The sequence below is a fragment of the Mobula birostris genome, chromosome 20 (assembly GCF_030028105.1).
Source record: "Mobula birostris isolate sMobBir1 chromosome 20, sMobBir1.hap1, whole genome shotgun sequence".
In the NCBI taxonomy this organism is placed as follows: domain Eukaryota; kingdom Metazoa; phylum Chordata; class Chondrichthyes; order Myliobatiformes; family Myliobatidae; genus Mobula; species Mobula birostris.
The window spans coordinates 26,674,186-26,696,380 of record NC_092389.1 but is presented as its reverse complement, the minus strand read 5'-3'; the positions used below and the strand labels follow the sequence as shown (position 1 = coordinate 26,696,380).

The 22,195-nt window shown below is 41.2% G+C and overlaps 1 protein-coding gene across 10 annotated transcripts in view; it reads left to right on the top strand.

The window, feature by feature from the left end:
- The window catches only part of pknox2 (pbx/knotted 1 homeobox 2), a 522,498-nt gene that overhangs the window by 394,435 nt on the left and 105,868 nt on the right, over positions 1–22,195 (top strand). For all 10 annotated transcript variants that reach the window (XM_072238378.1, XM_072238384.1, XM_072238383.1 and 7 more), the window contains one exon: positions 4,945–5,133. In XM_072238378.1, the coding sequence (XP_072094479.1) occupies positions 4,945–5,133 (189 nt within the window). The remainder of the gene's footprint in view (positions 1–4,944; positions 5,134–22,195) is intronic.

Here is a 22,195-nt window from a genome sequence, read left to right as displayed (position 1 = left end):
CGTGAAAGATCACAATCTCTTCAGCTTCCTCTTTCAGAATCCTGGGACATAGTCCATCTGGTCCAGGTGATTTATCTACTTTCAGACTTTTAAGCTTCCCAAGCACCTTCTCCTTAGTAATAGCAACTACACTCACTTCTGCCCCCTGACACTCTCGCATTTCTGGCATACTACTAGTGTCTTCCGCAGTGAAGACTGACACACAATACTTATAAGTTCATCAAAAAAACCTTTGGTATCCTTTTTGATATTTTTGGCTAGCTTACCTTCACATTTCATCTTTTCTCTCCTTGTGTTGCCTCCTGTTGGTTTTTAAAAGCTTCTCAATCCTCTAACTTCCCACTAATTTTACTCTATTATATGCCATCTCTTGCTTTTATGGTGTCTTTGACTTCCCTTGTCACCCACGGTTTCCTCAACCTCCCTTTAGAATATTTCTTCTTTGGGACGTATCTATCATGTGGCTTCCAAATTGCCCCTGGAAACTCCAGCCATTACTGCTCTGCTGTCATCCCTGCTAATGTCTCCTTTCACTCAACTTTGGCCAGCTCCTCTCTCATGCTTCTGTTATTCCCTGTACTCCACTGTAATACTGATACATCTGAGACTTTAGCTTCTGTCCCTCATACTGCAGGGTGCATTCTATAGTGTTATGATCACTGTCTCCCAAGGGTTCCTTTACCTTAAACTCCCTAATCTAATCTGGTTCATTACACAACAACCAATCAAGAATTGCCTTTCCCCTGGTGGACTCAACCACAAGCTGCTCTAAAAACCATCTCAAAGGCATCTCAAATTCCCTCTCTTGAGATCCAGCATAAACCTGATTTTCCCAATCAACCTGCATATTGAAATCCCCCATGACTGTCATAACATTGCCCTCATTACATGCCTTTTCTATTTCCCATTGAAATTTGTTTCCCATACTGTTCAGAGGCCTGTCATCAGGGTGTTTTTACCCTTGCAGTTTCTGAACTCTACCCACAAGGATTCCACATCTTGCAATCCTATGTCACCTCTTTCTCAGGAACTTATTTTGCTTTTTACCAACAGAGCCACCCCACCCCCTCTACCTGTCCTTTCGATAACAATATTTTTGATGAAGTAAGAGAGGATGGAAAAAGGAAACGCAGTTAATGTGTATTTGAAATTCCAAAAGGCATTTGAACATTTATAACATCATAAGTTTGTTATCATGGTTGAAGGCGTGGAATAAATGTAGCTAACTAACAGACAGTAGTATTAAGGTTGTTTTTCAGAATGGAGGAAAATGTAGCCCAGGAGTCACAACCAGGATACCTCTATCCGACAAATTTCAAATGATAGTCGGGGGCATCAACCAGGCTTGTTTGAAGAAAACTCTGTCCAATTACCTTCAGCATATTACCTGCTGCACACGAGGTCCCAACACACCAGACCATTGCTGTACTAATATAAGGAATGTCTGCCATCCATATATAGACTGCATTTCAGTAAATCTGATCACTTGGCTGTCCTCCTCCTACCTGCATACAAGCAGAGGCTAAAAAGTAAAGCTCCAGAGATTAGGACAATAAAGAGGTGGTTGTGGGAGGTAGAAGAGCACCTACGAGATTGCTTCAGGCCAGTGGACTGGGCCATGTTCAACGACCTGAATGAATACACCTTGCTCGTCAAGGACTTCATGAAAACAGTTGTAGATGAAATGATCCGGAGTCTTCCCCAACCAGAAGTCCTGGATGAACCACGAGATCCGCAATCTGCTGAGAGCCGGATCAGAGGTGTTCAAGTCTGGAAAACAAACAAGTTACAAGGGGTCCAGGTATGATCTTCAGAAAGCCATCTTACGGGCGAAGTGGCAATTCCGGTTTAAACTTGAATTTAAGAAGGAAGTTGTGGCAGGACTGAAATGCTATTAACTCTTATAAAGTAAAATCAAGTGACATAAGCAACAACAGGGCTTCGCTTTCAGATGAGCTCAATGCCTTCTCTACTCGCTTTGACCATCAAAACATGGAGGAACCATCACAAACTCCTGCAGCTCCTGATGATCCTGTGATTTCAGTCTCTGAGGAAGATGTACAAGTAGCCTTCAGGAGGGTGAACCCATGGAAAGCATCCGGCCCAGATGGAGTACCTGGCCGAGGACTGGAGGCCTGTGCTGATCAACTGGCTGGAGTGTTCACTGAGATCTTCAAACTCCTGCTCTGGCAGACCGAGTTACCCACCTGATTCACTTACACCGGTGCCTTTGAAGAACAAGGTAACCTGCCTCAATGACTATTATCCAGTAGCACTTACAGCCACAGTAATGAAGTGTTTTGAGAGGCTGCTGATGAAACGTATCAGCTCCTGCCTGAGAAGCAACGTGGATCCACTCCAATTTGCCTACTGGCACAACAGGTCCACAGCAGATGCCATTCAATTGGCTCTTCACTCAACCCTGGAACATCTGGACAGCAAAGATGCATACATCAGGATGCTCTTCATATACTACAGCTTGGCTTTCAATACCATCATCCCCTCAAAACTGATCAATAAATTTCAAGACCTGGGCCATGATACCTCCTTGTGCAATTGTATCCTCTATTTCCTCACTTGCAGATGCCAGTCAGTTCAGATTGGCAACATCTCCTCCACACTCACTATCAGCACAGGTGCACCACAAGTCTGTGTGCTTAGCCCCCTGCTCTACTCGCTTTACACTTATGACTGTGCGGCTAAGCACAGCTCCAATGACATATTCAGGTTTGCTAATGACACCACTGTCATCAGCCGAATCAAAGGTGGTGACATTTCAGAATATAGGACGGAGATTGAAAATCTAGCTGAGTGGTGCCACAGCAACAGCCTCTTACTCACTATCAACAGGACCAAGGAGCTGATTATTGACTTACGAGGAGGAAAGCAGAGGTCAATGAGCCAGTTGTCATCAGAGGATCAGCAACTTTAAATTCCTTAGTGTTACCATTTCGGAGGACCTGTCCTGGGTCCAGCACATGTGCAGTTATGAAGAGGAATCAGCACCTCTACTTCCTTAGGAGTTTGCAAAGATTCAGTGTGATATCTAAAACTTGGACAAACTTCTGTAGATATGTGGTTGAGAGTGTATTGATTGGCTGCATCACAGCCTGGTATGGAAACACCAATGCCCCTGAATGGGAAAATCATACAAAAAGCAACAGCTATGGCCTCGTCCATCATGGGTAAAGCCCTCCCCACAATTGAGCACATTTACGTGAAACGCTGTCAGAGGAAAGTAACATCCATCATCAGGGACTGCCACCACCCAGGTCATGCTCTCTTCTTGAAGCTGGCATCAGGAAGAAGGCACAGGAGTCTCAGTACTCACTCCACCAGGATCAGGAGTAGTTATTACCCCTCAACCATCAGGCTCTTGAACCAGATGGGATAACTTCACTCAGCTTCACTTTCCCCATCACTGAAATGTTCCCACAACCTATGGACTCACTTTCACGGACTCTTCATCTCATGTTCTCGATATTTATTGGTTATTTATTATTATTATTATTTTCTTTATGTATTTGCACATTTTATTGTGTTTTGCACACTGGTTGAATGCCTAAATTGGTGCAGTCTTTCATTGATTCTATTATGGTTATTGGATTTATTGAGTATGCTCGCAAGGAAATGAATCTCAGGGATATATGGTGACATATATGTACTTTGATAATAAATTTACTTTGAACTTCGAACTCTTTTGCTTTATATTAATGACTTGCACCTGAATGTATGGAGTATACAGTAATTTCCAAGCCTGCAGATACAAAACTTGGTGACATTATAAAGTGAGAGGAAGATCATCAGAGACGAGTGAAGATAGGAGCATATTGGTCAAATGAACAGACAGCTGGCACATGAAATGTAATCATCAGAACTATGATATGTAACATTTTGGCAGGAGGAATGAGAACTGGAAATCTGAAATGGTGCAATTCTAAAAGGAATACAAAAACATATGCAAAGAGGTATTAAGCTGAGAAAGTAGGTTAAAGGCATAGGGATTGGAGGTTTTACAGAACAAGAGCAAGAGATTGATGGAAAATAATAAAACACGAAAACTTCTAAAGGGAGTGAATGCTTTTTATGGGCACTGTAAAATGCATTGGATACAATTAACAGTGTGAGCATACATTTTTTTAAGTTCCTGGCATTGATTTAGTTCTCAGTTGAAGAATGGGCTGGGGATTAATTTTATTCCCTTTCTTCAACTGTCCACCACCTGATTGCTGAAACTTTTCAGTAACTCACCTGAGATTAACCATTGGTTGTGTAGATGCACAGAGGTACATATACTGTACAAGTATGTACAAGTATCTGTATCTATTTGTGTGTGCATCTTCACACTGTCTTCCTGTGGTTGATGTTGGATAACACCCAAGGACAGAAAAGGCAAATTGTTGAATCTAATGTTAAAGCCCTATCCAGGACACAATATGTGGAATTGAAACCCTGATCTGTGTGAATAAAGCCAAATACTATGGCTACTCAAAATAAAAATAAGAACAAAAAACTGATGAAAGTACTCAGTAAATCAGGTCTGTGTGAAGAGAGAAATGGTCAGTATTTCAGGTCAGTGACATTTCATTAGAGCTGATTGTTAAAGTTGTGGAGGACGACATGGCCTCTCAATATTTGTCTGAACAATGGACTGGAAAATGTTGAGAAATAAATAGAACAATGAATGGGATTTTCTCTGAGGCAGGAACTGTCAGTAGTCATGCAGCAAACTTTGTGGGAAGCAGCAAATCTCAGTAATGCCATCGTGTCGCAAATGTGTTACAGGCAGGTGTGGAAAAAAATGAGTGACTCCTCATCTGATGAAGGTCCTTACTTAGTGAGTTGGCTTTTAAATGATCTATATGTGAAATGGATGGATTCTCAATGAAAAGGATTGAGCGTATTAGATCTGTTGGGTTTGATAGCCTTCCTATTTTGTTTCAGATGGTTAAAGCCATTCAGGTTCTGCGAATCCATCTGCTCGAGCTGGAGAAAGTCAATGAACTTTGCAAAGACTTCTGCAACCGCTACATAACTTGTCTTAAGACGAAGATGCACAGTGACAACCTACTTCGCAATGACCTAGGAGGCCCATACTCCCCTACAGCTGTGACACACACTCTCCCAGCACAGGTAGGATCACAGAACAAGTTCTGGGATTGCTTTATTCAAGGAGGGCATTTGGAGAAGGTGGATCAGGTTAGCCCAGCCACATGGCGTTCTCAAGTGTAAAGTATTTTTTGTCTTTATGTAGTTATTTTTTCCATTTATTAACTATAATGACCACCATGTCTGAATTATTTTACTTCACCCTTGCAGTACTGACATGACATTTACCAATGTGTGGATGATGTCATTCACCATGCCCTTGGACCACCTTTTCTTGGAGGGTCTGTTACTAGACACTCCTTGAAGAACTTAATCCCATATGCACACAGCAGACTGGAGTAACTACAAGTAAAGTCCTGACCTGGACCCTGCCCGCTCATTAAATGCGACAGCACAGTGTCAAAGCTAATAGACATGTGGCTTCACATGCAATACTGATGCAATCCTGACCTTCCAACACTATCCATGTGGAGTTTGCATGTTCTCACTTTAACTTTGTGGGATCCAGTTTCCTTCCACATCCCAGACTGATAGGTTAGCTCACTTTTGTAAATTCCTCCTGGTGTGTAGGTGAGCCTAGATGGAAATGTAATGAGAATAGATTAAAGGGTAAAATAGTAGTGGAAAAGCTTTGCTTTCTGAGCTGGCTTTGATGCAATAGGTCAAAATGACCCCCTTATCTCCTCGTTATATCTTACTTTCCCCACCTCTTGCAAACAAACACCAATCCCACTCTTTCCTTCACCCCTTGATCTCCCACCCCAACATCCCAAGCAAGAAATATTTTTAAAAAGCATCTAGTGCTTTCTTGGCATATAGGATGAATAAACTCTTCTCGGGCTTCCAGCTGGGTACAGGTGTCGACCTTAACCGACGTTTCAATGACAAACTCTGCTACCTTCATCAGGGATGATTCCTGGGCATGTCTAGTCCAGTGATATTTATACCCCCCTCATCCGTCCCTCCTGATTCCTTAGTCCAAAATGTTTTCATCACCCCAGATTAAAGACCACACCCACTTCCAGCCAGAGGTTCGATTCTAGCCTTCAGAGCGAAGAATTGGGCAATGCACTTTCAAATGCAAAAATATGTATTGCTCTGTGTCTTTAGATCACAGTCATAGAGTCACAACTAACTTTTGATGCAGAAGGATAATGGCAGAAGGATAATGACAGAATCTCCATATCGTTCTAGCATTCTTGGGGTGTGTTATCATTACGTGGGGCTTCCCATGTACAGTGGATTGTGGTTAATTGGGCCTTTGGTTTATTGAGGCAGCCGATTATTTGGGACAACTCTTAAAGATTAAAAACTAATCGAGAAAATAGCCAGGATTCCTTTCATTTATTTGGGACACTATGCTGCTTAATTGGGACAGGAGACTGTTGCCAAGGTTTCTAACAGGCATCAGTCACATTTACTTGTGTGGCCGTTACAGACTTTACTGTGCTTAGAACGAACAGTTTTTAAATAGCGTCAATTGCGTATGTTTGTGTTCAAAAAAACAGTGATTTTTGTCACTGATAATTAGTGAGAAATAAACAGTAAACAATTTCGAACTGTTTTGCTCACTGAGATGCTGGAAACAGCCGGGATTAAAAATGGAACAATTTCACTACTTCAACAAGTTAGGAACTATGAAGAATTTGAAGGTATTGACAGTCATCTTGAACATTACAATGAAAATGAAGATTTGGAAGATGCATTCATCAAAAGCATTGTATGATGGCAGTCCATTATCTGCACTAGCTGCTGTGCTGATTTTGATCTTGTCACTCACAAGAATTTGGCGGCATTCACTGGATGCATTCCTGCATTAATAACTATGGGGAACTGTAGAAGTATTGGTTGTGTTCTGTAATGCATAATTTGTGACTCAGTTAAACGGTAGTTTTTCGTTTTTTGTATATTTTTTCTCTATTTCCATGAATCTTTGGCTAATTTTGGCAGCCGCTTAATTGGGCCAAAATTTACTGGTCCTGATGTGTTCTAATTAACCGGAATCCACCATATATTGACCGAAAACTTCCCAGTTCCAACTCAATGTTCATTAAATACAATAGAGATACTGTTGTACTGTGGAGGACGTATTCTGTAGCTTGATTTAACACCAAATTCTTCCTCTCCACCATCACATTTCTAAACAGTCCACAAACCTCTGAACACAACCTCATTATTCCTCTTTTGCACTATTTATTTAGTTTGTAATTTATAGTACCTTGTTTTATCTCTTGCACTGTACTGCTGCTGCAAAACAACTTTCACAACGTCTGTCAGTGATAATAAACCAGATTCTGATTTTAGTGGCAACATAATCATTAGATACAAGAATGAGAAGTGCATTCCAAGCCATGAGGAAATCCTGACTACCAAGGTTCATATTAAGTATTCCGGCTCGGATCTCTGTCCAAGCCTACAGGTATCACTTCCTGGGCATTATCCAGCAAAGGCAATTTCAGCAGCAGAAGGTGGCTGCCAGAGAATTGCATGAAGAGTCTCCAGTAGTCAGCGAGAGGCTACAGGCATTGGTCCAGAGATGAATGCGTCAGGATAGGAGGAGGTTTCCCATTGTACATGAGGCCCAAGGTTCACCAGTGATGCCAGAGGAATATTCTCCTGTCAATAAAAAAAAAATTGTCTGAGAAAGATTTTATCTCTCTGCGCCTCAATCCAGCTCCCAGAAATGTTGGCTTGGTGGAGAGCTCCATCACTCAGTCTTAGCATATTGAATTCCGATAACCTCATCATAGCTGCCTCATTTGTTAAAGCCCACGCTGACTAGAGGCAAGTGTCCTTGATGCTATTTAAAGCTGAAATCAGTCATATCATATCACAGTTGCAAAGGGTTTGTTGTCCAGCATTCTGTCATGGGGACCTTCGGGCATTTTTTTTTTTATCAAGAGTGAGGAGCGAGTGGATTAAAATTAAGGCCTGCCTGCAAGGAAGCCAGCTGCATTATGTGTATTGGCAGAATATTAGCAAATCATAGATTGATAAAGTACCATGCAGGATTCAGAAGCCAAGACCTAAGATTAGACAACAGATAGAAGGTCAAGGGGAAAATATGGATCTCACAGGCCAGCAAGTTTATACCTGACAATAGCACTTCTCATGTCAAATCACTCTTAGAGTTGAAAGTCCAGTTACATTGAGAAAGTAATATTAGGATCATTTTAAGATGAAGTTTGATGGATTTTTAATCAATTCAGCCAACAAAGTAGGCACTCATTTCACTGGCTGGCTGCGCAGCCTTGCCCTGAGTAGCCTGTTGCTGCCTGTTCCTAAGAAACAGCAGTTACTCTATTTTAAATAAAATCGTGTTAGGGGAATGCTTTGAAAAAAATTTAGAGCACTAGTAATGTGTTATGAAAAGGCTGATAAATCTTCCTTTCTTCCTTCCTTCCTGCACTGTAACGACAGGAACTGATTATTGAGGTTTAAGTAAATATTGTTGTGTGAGTATGAATATTAACTTGCGCTTTGCAATATTGAGTAGAATCTGACTGTTTGCATTATAAATGTTTGTGCATCATTAATAAGTTATGTGCAGGTTTCGTGTCTCTTCTCCCTACCTATCTTCTTCCCTGGTGCCACCTTATGGCACTGTGCCCACATGCACTCCGTATCCCTGAGAACTGGCTAAAAGTAGTGAGGAATATTAAAAATGTTAGTACTAAGGGATAATTTTTCACAGATGCAGTGAAATAAGTCTTGCCAGCAATAAGTTCTGAACATTTTAATTAAAGGCCCTCCACTCATCATCATTCCTTGATTGTGGTAGATGCTGGGTGGTTAAACACAGCAATCCACACTGAGCGGCCACTCTAGTAGGTACCTCCTATACCTAATAAGGTGGTAACTGGGTGTATGTTTGTGGTCTTCTGCTGCTGTAGTCCATCCACTTCCAGGTTTGATGTGTTGTGCATTCAGAGATGCTCTTCTGCACATCACAGTTGTAACAGGTAGTTATTTGGGTTATTCCACCTTTCTATCAGCTTGAACTTGTCTGGCCATTCTCCACTGACCACTCTCATTAACTTGTAGTACGCCACTCATACCCCTTGTTCACTGTTGAAAATCACTGGAGGTCAGCAGTTTCTGAGATACTCAAACCGGCCTGTCTGGCACCAACAATCATTCCAAAGTCAAAGTCACTTAGATCACATTTCTTCCCCATTCTGATGTTCAGTCTGAACAACAACTGAACCTCTTGACCATGTCTGCATGCTTTTGTGTATTGAGTTGCTGCCACATGATTGGCTGATTATATATTTGCATTGATGAAGTGTACCTAATAAAGTGGCCACTGAGTGTACTGTGGGGTTTGGGGTGAGCTGATATGAATTCCAACTGTTTAAGGATTATTAACGCAGTGGAAAATTGTCCAGCCTTTTAAAAAAAAAAGATCAAAGCCAATCTTGCCAAGCATCATTCATTAGTACTCTCTCTGTCATCTTCTGTCTGATAGAAGTGATTGCTAGTAGTGCTGTCAAGCGCCTCATACTCACTGATACTTACTTTGGGCTTTGCCTTGGCTATGTGGTGTTATTATTATAGCTTTAGCCCAAGAACATTCAAAAGATCTGAGTTCCAGTGGCAAGGTGAGAGTGATATCTATATATCAAGTTAACATTTGATCAAGTGTGGCATCACGCAGCCTCAAGTGAAGATGAGTGAGCTGACTGCAAAGGGAATCAAAGGAAGCAACTCCGACTGTCACCAAAGAATGATGGTTGTGGTTCTTGAAGGCCAGTCACACCATTCCTAGGGCATAGTTGCAACAGGGTCGTTCTCAGGATCATGAGATCACAAGACAAAGGAGCAGAAGCAGGCCATTCCCCATGAGCTAAACTATTCACCAATCTAGCTCCGATTTCCGGCTTTTTCCCCATATCCCTAATTAGATACCTGTCAATCTCCTCCTTAAACACCCTCAATGATCGGGCCTCCACAGCTGTATGTGGCAACGAATTCCACAAATCCACGACCCTCTGGCTAAAAAAAATTTCTCCTCATCTCTGTTTTAACTGGGTACCCTCTAATTCTAAGACTATGGCCTCTTGGCCTGGACTCACCCACCAAGGGAAACAACCTTTCCATATATACTCTGTCCAACCCTTTCAACATTCGAAATGTTTCTATGAGATGCCCTCTCATTCTTCTATACTCTAATGAATACAGTCCAAGAGCTGACAAACGCTCCTCATATGTTAGCCCTTGCATTCCAGGAACCATCCTCGTAAATCTTCTCTGAACTCTCTCCAACATCAGTACATCCCTTCTAAGATAGGGGGCCCAAAACTGCACACAGTATTCCAAATGAGGTCTCACTAATGCCCATAGAGCCTCATCAACACCTCCTTACTCTTATACACTATTCCTCTTGAAATGAATGCCAACATAGCATTCGCTTTTCTTACTGCCAATCCAACTTGGTGGTTAACCTTTAGGGTATCTTGCACGAGGGCCCCCAAGTCCCTTTGCACTTCCGATTTTTGAATTTTCTCCCCACCTAAATAATAATCTGCCCGATTATTTCTTCTTCCAAAATGTACAACCATACATTTGTCAACGTTGTATCACATCTGCCATTTCTTTGCCCACTCTCCTAAACTGACTAAGTCTCTCTGCAACCTTTCCATTTCTTCAACATTTCCTGCTCCTCCACCTATCTTGGTGTCATCCGCAAACTTAGCCACAAAACCATTTAATCCATAATCCAAATCATCGATATACATCGTAAAAAGAAGCGGCCCCAACACCGACCCCTGCGGAACACCACTAGTAACCGGCAACCAATCAGAATAGGATCTCTTTGTTCCCACCCTTTGCTTTCTGCCTATCAGCCAGCGCTCCACCCATTTCAATATCTTTCCCATAATTCCATGGGCTCTCATCTTATTAAGCAGCCTTATATGTGGCACCTTATCGAAGGCCTTTTGAAAATCCAAATACACAACATCCACAGCCTCTCCCTTGTCAATCTTATTCGAGATTACCTCAAAAAATTCCAATAGGTTGGTGAGGCAGGATCTTCCCTTCATGAAACCATGCTGGCTTCGGCCTATCTTGTCATGCACCTCGAGGTATTTCATATCCTTGAGGATTGACTCCAATATCTTTCCAACTACCGATGTCAGACTAATAGGTCTGTAATTTTCTTTTTGCTGCCTCCTTCCTTTCTTAAATAGCAGAACTACATTTGTGACCTTCCAGTCCTCCAGAACCATGCCAGAGTCTATTGATTCCTGGAAGATCATTTCCAATGCTTCCACAATCTCCAAAGCCACCTTCTTCAGAACCGTTGGGTGCACCTCATCCGGACCGGGAGACTTATCTATTCTTAGCCCACTTAGCTTCCCAAGCGCTTTCTCTCTAGTAATCTTGACTGTACCTAATTCTATTCCCTGATACCTCTGGCTATCAGGCATATTGCTCATGTCTTCCACTGTGAAGACTGATGCAAAATACTCATTCAGTTCCTCTGCCATCTCTTTGTTATCCATTATAATTTCTCCAGCATCATTTTCAATCGGTCCCATATCTACCCTTGTCACTCTTTTACTCTTCATATATTAAAAAAAAACTCTTAGTATCCTTTTTCATGTTAATTGCCAACTTCCTTTCATAATTCATCTTTTCTTTCCTAATGACTTTCTTAGTTTCCTTCTGTAAGTTTTTAAAAGTCTTCCAGTCCTCATTTTTCCCACTAAATTTTGCTTCCTTGTTCGCCGTTTCTTTTGCTTTTATTTTTGCCTTAACCTCTCTCGTTAGCCACATTTGTGCCATTTTTCCATTCATGATTTTTTTTTCTTGGAATATATTTTTCCTGCATTTTCCTTATTTCTTGTAGGAATTTCATCCAATTCTGCTCTGCCGTCCCTCCATTTAGCTTACTTTTCCAATCGACTTGGGCCAGTTCCTCTCTCATACCACTGTAATTTCCCCTGTTCCACTGAAATGTCGATACACCTGATACCAGCTTCTCCTTTTCAAATTTGAAACTGAACTCAATCATATTATGATCACTACTTCCAAGGGGTTCCTTTACCTCCAGCTCCCTAATCGCCTCAGGTACGTTACACAGCACCCAATCCAAAACAGCCGGTCCCCTGATGGGCTTCTGGACAAGCTGCTCTGGATAATGTCCTAGGTCTGGCTGTCATCACCTACTTCCTCATTAATCTTCCCCCAACATATGTCCAGAACTGAGTTTGTCCATGCAGATAAAGATATTCTGGTTCGTATTCTGAAAATGATGCAGTTCCTCCCACATGCAACGAGACCTGGACAATTTTTGTGCAACTTCAAACAAACAGCAAGTAACAATCATGCAACAACTTGTACGATAAGGTGGGCTCTTGACCTCACTATTTATCTTGCACCTCATTGTCTGCCTGCACTGCACTTTCTCTGTACCTGTGCTGCTTTATTCTGCACTCTGTTACTGCCTTTCTCTAGTACAACCTCATTGTACTGATGTGATGAAGTGATTTGTATAGATGGCATGCAACAAAGCAGTTTTATGCTGAACTTCAGTAAACCAATTTACAAGTGCTTTGCAATGACCATTTCCAATTATCTAATCCCCAAGTACCCCGAACCCCAACTTTCAATATCCTGGTAACTTCTGTCCTGCACTTGTAGCCACACAAATATAGGTGCAGGTCAGAACTAGGCACTCTACAGAGAGTGACTCACCTCTTGATTCCCCAAATCAGTGTGATTTTATATCTCCTCTAGCATGAGTGAATATGGTTCCAACTTCATACTTCAGGGCTTTGCACCAAGTTGGATTAGTGTCTACTTTCCCCATCTTGAATATATATTCTACCATTGTGGGCATAGTGAAAAATTCATATTGCATGAAAGAAGAAAGTGAATAGGGGTTCTGCCCCTAAGGCTTCCTTATCAGCACCACTGGAAAGCCTTGATCTCCTTTAGTCTGAAGAACAGTGACACCAAATACTGAGAAATGCCTCCACAAGGTTTTACCTTGTCTTGGTGATGGATCACCTCCAGGCCTAAAAGCCTGAAATTCTTGACCTAACAGTAATTTACAAGTAATTCCCTTGCAAAGAACATACAGTTCAAGATAGACTTGTCACTATCTTAAAAATAGTTAATGATGAATGGTAGCCTTGTCCTGGCATCTATATTTTCAAGTAATCAAGTCCTGTGTTCTCTTCCACAGGATAAGCATGGAATGAGCCAGTTGGTCATAACAATTGCAGAGGATCAGTTGGGTTTCTGAGAGGTAGTATAATTGACTCTGTACTTCAGGTGTTGAATTAGCCAGGGTTTCTGATCCTGCTTGCTATTCAAGTAATGTTGGTAAAAATGCGCGCAGGGAAGGGTGTCATGAATGTGATGAAACTCTGCTGTGGTTGCTAAAATAATTTGAAAATTATTTTTAGATAATCTATGTTCCAGGACTCCAGATTATAATCCACTTTCTCAGGCACTAATTGTTATGCTCTGAGCTCGAAATTTCTGGTGGGTTTTCAAGTTTGTGAGCGTTTGATGCTCAGTGATTTTATTTTTAAGGTATTGTGTATGCAAGCTACTTTAAACTAATGATAGTGCTGAGCTGTAATGGAGCTGTCTCCACTGACTGTCAGTCACGTTTGGGCTGAGCTTAATTTAACGCTAGGTGTTGGATAATTGATCAAATTTCCCTTTGCCAGTATAAGCCGTGTATTTTGATATTTACTTATGAAATATTTCCTATGTGCTACCTTTTTTGTATGTTGCATGAAAGAATTTAATATAAAGCCTTATTGCTAAGCATGCAAATTTGCAAAATTTATCCCCAGTCCTTTGTGTATCCAGGCACCCAGGCACATGTAGTGATGTCACATGGCATATGTTTTGTCATCACTGATACAAAATTCAAGACCTACCAGTGGTAAAGGCCACTCAGTCTCAATAAATCCTACCAAGGGTCTGCTTCTGCATTGCTTAAAGGTGACTAGCATCCCCTTGCCCGTTGAGATGGAAGAGACATCACCCTTCTCTTGGACAGATCCTTCTCCAAAAATACTCAGACCAGATGAAGGGTCTTAACATGAGATGTCTATCATCCATTTCCCTCCATAGATACAGCCTGACCCATTGAGATTCTCCAACAATTTGTGTTTATTTTTGCTCCAGATTCCAGCATCTGCAATCTCTGATGTCTCCTGTTATTCTATTAGCTCTCCTGATCTTCGCTGCTGATATAGTTTGGTTACCTAATGGGATCTGAGGTCACTGCTGTAATCATGTCTCCAACATCTGCTCACAACCCAATTCTGCCTTCAACCTCCAATTCCTCAAACTCGGTTGCTTGAACGAATGTCTCTTCCCTGCCAGCATGCACTCTGCACCAGGGGTTCCCAAACAATCTTATACCACGGATCCCTGCCATTAACTGAGGGGTCCGTGGATCCCAGGTTGGGAACCCCTGCAATACACACGTATCTCTCCAGTGTTGCCTCAGCCTGTGTGCTCTCTCAACCCTTCTGCCCCATGACCTCTTGGTTTTGGGAATGATGGGGTAAACTGGGCACAAAACTAGCTAATCCTCGGCAGGCTAATTGACCTTCTCTTTCTCTGCATTTGGGAATTTCTCACCTTCCCCTTTCCTTCTCTTTCCCCTGCTCCATCCATGTATGACTCGTTGCTAATCCCTAGGCAACAACAAAAGTCTGACCATTGAGCATAGTTCAGATTGATGTTGTCTGCTGTATCCATCCCTCTCCTGGCCCCTGCGTTGTTTTTTCCCCCTTCAATAGCAGGTGAATGTCTGTGAGCATGAGAGGGGTTGTGGTCCATACAACCCTATTTACTTGATCTTTTTTACCGTGGGACCACGGTACTGCAGCAGTTAGTGTGACACTGTTACAGCTCGGAGTTCAATTCTGGTGCCATTTGTAAGGAGTTTGTATGTTCTCCCCATGACCATGTGGGTTTCCTCCAGGTGCTCTAGTTTCCTCCCACAGTCCAAAGTTGTACCAATTAGTGAGTTAATTGGTCATAGTAAATTGCCTTGTGATTCTGCTGGGGTTAAATCTGGGGTTACTGGGCAGTGCGGCTCGTTGGGTTGGAGGGGCCTATTCTGTGCTAAATACATTCACATATACAGTGCCTTGTAAAAGTATTCAGGCCCCAACCCTTAGTTCACATAAATAGGTACCCAAACCAGGGATTTTGATCAATTTAACTGAGAATTTTTGATTGTGAATCACATGCTCCTTTTTTTCACAGAAGAGGCAAAAAAAAACAGTGAAAATTGTAAAGCATGAAAAACTAAAAAATCAGAATCTGAAATGTCAGCAGTTTAAAAGTATTCATCCCCCATTTGCTCGTACTTAGTTGAACCCCCTGTCGCAGCTATTACAGCCAGAAATCTTATTGGATGAGTCTGTTATTAGCTTTACACAATGTGATAGAGCAAGATTTGCCCATTCCTCTTTGCAAAATTGCTCAAGCCGTGCCAGGTTAGTTGAGAAGTGGCAGTGGACAGCAACCTTGAGGTCCTGCCAGAGATGTTCATTTGGGTTAAGGTCAGGACTCTGACTGAGCCACTCCAGGACATCAGTTTTCTTTATTTGAGGCCACTCCATGGTTGTCCAGCAGTCTGTTTTGGCTTGTTATCCTGCTGAAAGATCAACTTCCTCCCCAGTTTAAGCTTTCTGGCAGAGGCTAGCGGGTTTTTATCCATGATATCTTGGTGTTTAGCAACATTCATCTTCCCATTAATTTTGATGAAATTTCCAATCCCTGCTGCTGAAAAGCATCCCCATTCTTGATGCTACCTCCACCATACTTTACAATAGGATGGTCTTACCTGGCTGACGTGCAGTTTTATTAGATTTGCGCCACGTATTGGTTGGTGTTGAGGCCAAAGAGTTCCACTTTAATCTCATCCAACCACAAGATCTTCCATATCTTTACAGTACCTTCTAAGTGATACTTCACAGGCAAACATATGTTTTTTTTCAGCCAGGGCTTCTTCCTTGCCACTGCTCCATAAATACCTGTTTTGTGTGAGGTCTTTGAGATTGTGGAGTCATGAACCTCATCTGTATTTCAGCCTCTGACTTCTGCAGCTCACTCAGAGTGACCACTAGCTTCACAGTAGCCTCTCTTACAGGTACCATTCTTCTCCAGTGACTAAATTAAGAGAGGCAGCCTGACCTAGACAGTAAGGCTGTGGTTTCATATTTTTTCCATTTTTTCCACAATGGACTGCACTGAGCTCTGAGGTATGTTCAATGCCTTTGAGGTGTTCTTGTGCCCTTTCCAGATACGTGCTTCTCTGTCATCATTTCTCTGACTTGTCTTGAATGCTCTTTTGTCTTCATGTTGGTTTGGTCTGCGGAAAATCTACCATATTGTTGGACCTTACAGAGAGGAGGGGTATTTATTCTTATGAATTTATTGAAAATAGGTGATCCTCCAATTTTCTAAATCAATAAATTTGGTGAGTTGGTACTGTAATATACAGTATTGCACCTGAGGAAAGGTAATGTAGGAATTACAAAGGGGATGAATACTTTTTCAGCCTCACAATTTTGGTTTTTTAATTTTTAGAAAATTGTTGACAGGTTTTGGAATTTTTGTTTTGATTTGACATGATGCACAATATTTTGTAGATTAGCTCAAAAATCTTACTTGAGTATATTTTCAATTTGGAAAATGAGACAGTAAAATGTGAAAATAGTTATGGGGGCTGAATACTTTCTCAAGGCACTGTATACTTCTATTTCAGTTTCTTCTACTTGGGAGAGAAAGTGTCAATTGCCCCGTTATAATGTTAGCAACTAATATTGCAGCTGGATCATTGATGTCATAAACACAAGAGGTTCTGCATATGCTGGAACTCTTGAGCAAGACACACAAAGTGCTAGAGGAACTTAGCAAGTCAGGCGGCATCTGTGGAGGGGAATGAACAGTGAACGTATAAACTCTTTTCGGGCTTCCAACCAGGTATGGGTATTGATTATAACCGACATTTCAATGACAAACTCTGCCATCTTCATCAGGGATGATGCTTGGGAATGTTTAATCTGGTGGTATTTGTACCCCGTAGTCCCTCCCTCCTGGTTGGTTAGTCCGCATCCCACCTTGTTTACTGTCGAATTCTACTTCTTACTTAGAGTGAGGTGTTCTGCAGTTGTAACGGCCATAAGATTGACTTCAACAGCACAAAACTACTGTGCCACGTCAATGGCTTTTGGGACTGCCTGGTTGAACCATGCATACATTGAAGTGAACTTTGTCCACCTTTGGCTGCCCCATGACCACTGTTGGCTATGGTTGGGTAGTCCAGGAGTGCTCTCCATTTTTTAACAAATCAATCAGATTTTAACTACCAAGGTTCAGCCATGGCCCAGTAGTCCTGCCCTCACCTCTGGATCAGTATGCTTCAGCTGCTAGCCCTACTCCAAAGACTAGTTGTGCATAAAATGTTGGGTGATACTCCAGTGGTGAATGACATTGTTTCAAAAAAGATGATTCTGTTCACATTTATACCTCAAACGTGAGTAAAGGGAATTATCCACACATTGTTCCATAGCTGCTGTGTCTTGTGAGCTCATTGCATTCACTACTTTCCAAGTGCAACCTGAAAAAATAATTATTATTAAGGCATTTTTGAACACCTTCAGGTTTTGAGTAACATTACCATGGAGAAATAAGATGAAAGAGTGTAATGAGGAACTTTTGCCCTCTGAGTTCCACATTACTGCTCTAGAAACTCTGAACATTGTCTGATTGAAACACTGTGATGTGCTGGCTGGGCTGAAGGCTTTTAAACTGTATTAATTCCAGAGATGAGGTGAGTATCTTGACTTTGCCTGAGCAGGGATCTGGATGAATGGCCTGATTGGAGAATAATGATAAACGCCATGATGTAATAATTAATGTACCTATCCTCTGTTCCATAATGCAGCTGCTGATGATTAGAATAGAATCACAGAACACAAAGTGAAATCTTTGGCTCATTGTGCCTGGACTATTTTAATTAGTCCCGCACCCCTGCTGCTTCCCCTGGGCCTGTGATTATTTACTATATATTAATCGGCTATTTATAGAACACTAAGAAAAGAGTAACAATGCAGAAACACAATTGTGGTCTTAAAAAATACTGTTTTGGGAAAAGTCTGTCTAGGTTGCACAAACAAAAGATTTCTGTTGGCATTAATGCAACACCTTGTAGACCCTGACAACTTTGTAATAAGTACCATGCTGAGGGCTACTTCGTACCGTTCCTTAGCTTTTATTGGCTGTGAAGAAATAGCCCACTGCAACGATGTCCTGCACATTGGAACTGAAATATAGAAACAAGCTGTAGCACTTCCAAATCACTGGGGTTCTTTAGGTGTGAACCTAAGGACTTCCTTACAGCGCTTTTCACCATACACCCTCTAACATTATAGCTGCTGGGAAGTCCAGGTTAATTAATTAGAGTCCTCCTACTTGAACTCAGGAATTTATTAGGTGCAAGAAAACATCAGTAATAACTGGTAACATATGACATAACAGCAATTGAAAAATAAAGTCTAAACCTCTGCAAAACATCATTATCAAGCAAAATCTAACAGTCAGCTACAAAAGGAGATATTAGAGAGGGTGGCTCAGCAGATAGTAAAGATCATAAAGGAATTGTTTCAGGAGGAATTCCAGAGTTTGGTTGGTGGCTCATGAAGGCACAACTACTAGTGGAGGAGCAGTAAAATTTGGGATGATCAGGAGTTGAGAGTTTTCTTGAACGGTTATAGGGTTGGAAGAAGATTGCAGCGTTAGCGAGAAAACGATCATGGAAGGATTAAACTGCAAGTATAATAATGGTACAATTGAGGGATCTCTGATAAAGGAGCTAGTGGAAGTCAGCTAATGTAGGATATGGGACATTAAGGGTATAAATAAGGATGACCATTCAGGAAGATATAAGGACTGTCATCTGGAAGTTTATATTAAATGTTTGTCTCGGAAACTGAGACACTTGTCAGGTCGGGTGATATTACAAGGGTGGAATGGACAGTGAGCATGCATGTGTAAAGTTAGAAGCTAAAGCTGTGAACAGTTTCCGCCTTGTTACAGATTGAGCCAATAGCTAGTGAATGAAGCTTATGAAGGTAACACTACCAATTCATGTTATTCTTTGTGAGCCTATTCTGTAGGCTGGTTAGACAAAGGGTTAATAGTATGGTGTAAAATGCATGTGAGAGTGGGAGAAAATTTTATCCTGTATTTAATTTATAGTCTGTATAAAATAGTGCCAACCTCACTATAAATGTTTGCCTAAATTAATTACCTAGCCTCCAATGTGAATCTTCTCAAAATGGAGAATGCAGATGGCAAGATGAGCTGGTTGTTGTTGGGTTCATGATTTTTAATTTGCACAGTTTGAGCTGGGGGTGTGCATAGTTCTTGGCACCTAAGTTGCTGAATATTATAATGTGCAATAGTAGCAGTGCATGTTTTACAAGTTGGAAAAAAATGCTAATAGTTCAACTACTTTCAGTGGAATGAGGAGACAGACACATCTTGAATAGAATGTTGTGGTGGAGAGGTACTGCAAGCAGCATACTATTCAATTTTTTTTGCTTCTAATATTGCATGGCATAAGCACAGCTCATTATTATCCAGAATAATGAGAGGTGCAGAGCTATGTTCAGTGAGCTGTAGGAAGCCCAATACTAAATTTACTACTACAGGCATGTTAATGGGCACCACACTGTCATGGCTGGCAGGAGGAAAGGCCCCTATTTAGTTGTCCTCAATGCTATCCAGAAAAATGAATGTCCCCTGGTTGTAATAAAGTAGTTAGGCCAGGCGGTCAATCTTACATTTACATGGTGCCTTATCTTGTCTGTCAGAAGCAACTCCATATTTCATTTATAATGAATTACTTTGAGGTACAGTCAGTGTTGCAAGATAAGTAAATGATAAGTAAATGCAACAGCCTTCAGGATTATCCTGGGGCCTCTATGAATTATAGATTTATCTCCAGGATGCTATTGCAAGCAGTAACCAGAAGAAGAAAAAATAGATGAGCATTTACATAATTTTGTTTTATTTCTCTTTTCTTTGAATGCTTTTGTTTTTCCAGTGATACTTCTGCTTCACTGGTGATAAAAATAGACTGGAGATAGGAAAAGTCCATGTAAACCCATTTGAGTTGTTTGACTCCAAGGAGTATTGTGGTTTCATCCAAATCTCATGCACATAACATAGGTTCAATCAGGGTAATTCGCTGTTAACAAAATGAAACGAGGGTCACTCTTAGAGAAGGTGATGGATACTTGATGAATAAGCAATGGGAGTCATGTGGGGAAGTGGGTAAGCTGCTCTAATGTTACAGCAGCATCAATTCAAGCTTAAAGTTGCAGTGATCTTCGCTTGTTTGGAATCAGGAAAATTGAAATAACAGTGTAAGTTAATAATATTTCTCATTTGCTTCAAGGTTGTTGCTCTGCTGTTGAGGTCAGCTCTGTGAACCAATGGAGATTCTTACTGGGGTTTGGTTTAAGTAACATTGTGCGCACAAGTTATCTGTGGAGGTCTTGTGGCTAGAGGGTTTGTTTTTTATGAATGAGAAATAAAGGTAAATGTCTTAACAATAGCTGAGGTCTGCCAACTTCTAAATAATATATGTCTTTCCTCTGCTGTTGTTTCTGCGCTAATAACATTGCTGTCTTTTCCTGAGTGTGAAACTGCCCAAGGGCAGGAAAGTAGTTTGATATGGGCTCAGATCAGGATATGACTTCTGAATGCTTGTTTGCACCTGTCGAAAAGTTGATTAAATTCTTAATAACCAAGGTCTCCATTTCAAGAGCTGCCGAAGTGAAATGAGACAACTGCCACAAAATAGATGCATTCTGCTTCATAGTAGAGATGCAGACTGAGTCTTTAGAACATTTTTAATCCACTTTAACATCAAATGAGGCAATGCTGTACGTGCAACTGTGGGAGACATCTCCGTGAAATAGAACAACTCCCTTGGCAATTCCTGACATTGCCAAAGATCTCACTGAGTGGGAGTTTAGAACTTAGCTCCTGTAACTCTGTTTTAAGAGGGACAGGTCAATGATTACACTTATTTCCACTCTGCTTAATGCAAACTGGTTCACGTGGCAGGTAGAAGCATTGAATTCTTTATGATGTTAATGCTCTCTGGCTTCATCCAATAGAACCCTCCTTGGATCCAATCTGACAAGATTGTTTGATAGCACAATGCATTAGTGTGTCATGTTGTACTGTGAAAAGGCTTTGATTTCCTTTTCAACTCTGGGGTTGTGGCCTTAACCAGAGATGCTTTGTTGCGGCAATGACTAAAAGTTTTCCTGGAGAAACTGAAGACTTAATATGCATTGCTCAAGTCTAGTATTAATAGCTCAATATTGCTGAACAAAAAAAATGTCCCAACATTGTTTGAGTGATAGCTAGGAGAGGTGGATTTGCAACTCCTAGTTTTGTGGAACTGTCATACTGATTATGCCACTGCACAAGGTTACGCAGGTTTTCCATCAGATAAGGTTCTGTTTTAAAAAAAAACCCCAAGTACTTGTATTTTATCAGAGCCTTTCAAACCTCAGATGAACCCAAATTATCTCACACCCAATTAACTATATTGAAATATCGACATTTTCTTAATATAGGAATGTCTGGTAGCCAATTTCTGCATCAATGATTATGAAAGCCTTTTAATGGGTGAATACAGCATCAGTTCGAGATTGAACTGTACAGATCAGGAATCCTTTGCGAGTGGATCTGTTTCATTTTCTTTTACTGGAATGAGTTTTGTTGACACAACATTTCCATGATAAACTCGTACTTCAGAGAGATGCATTTGGAAGATGGGAAGATGGATGCCACCAATACCAGGTCCACCATGGGGTTATAAATGTTGAAGAACTCTCCAAGAGTACTGGACAATCACCTTAGATGTGATTTCAACCTGGATAAAGATTTTATCATTGTATACAGCTGCCATGCTGCTAACCACCTCTGGTAGGATAACAATGTCCTAATAACCTTTTCAAGAGAGACTGGTGCTAACAGCACTGACATCTGCTCACATGCCTGTTCAGTCAAA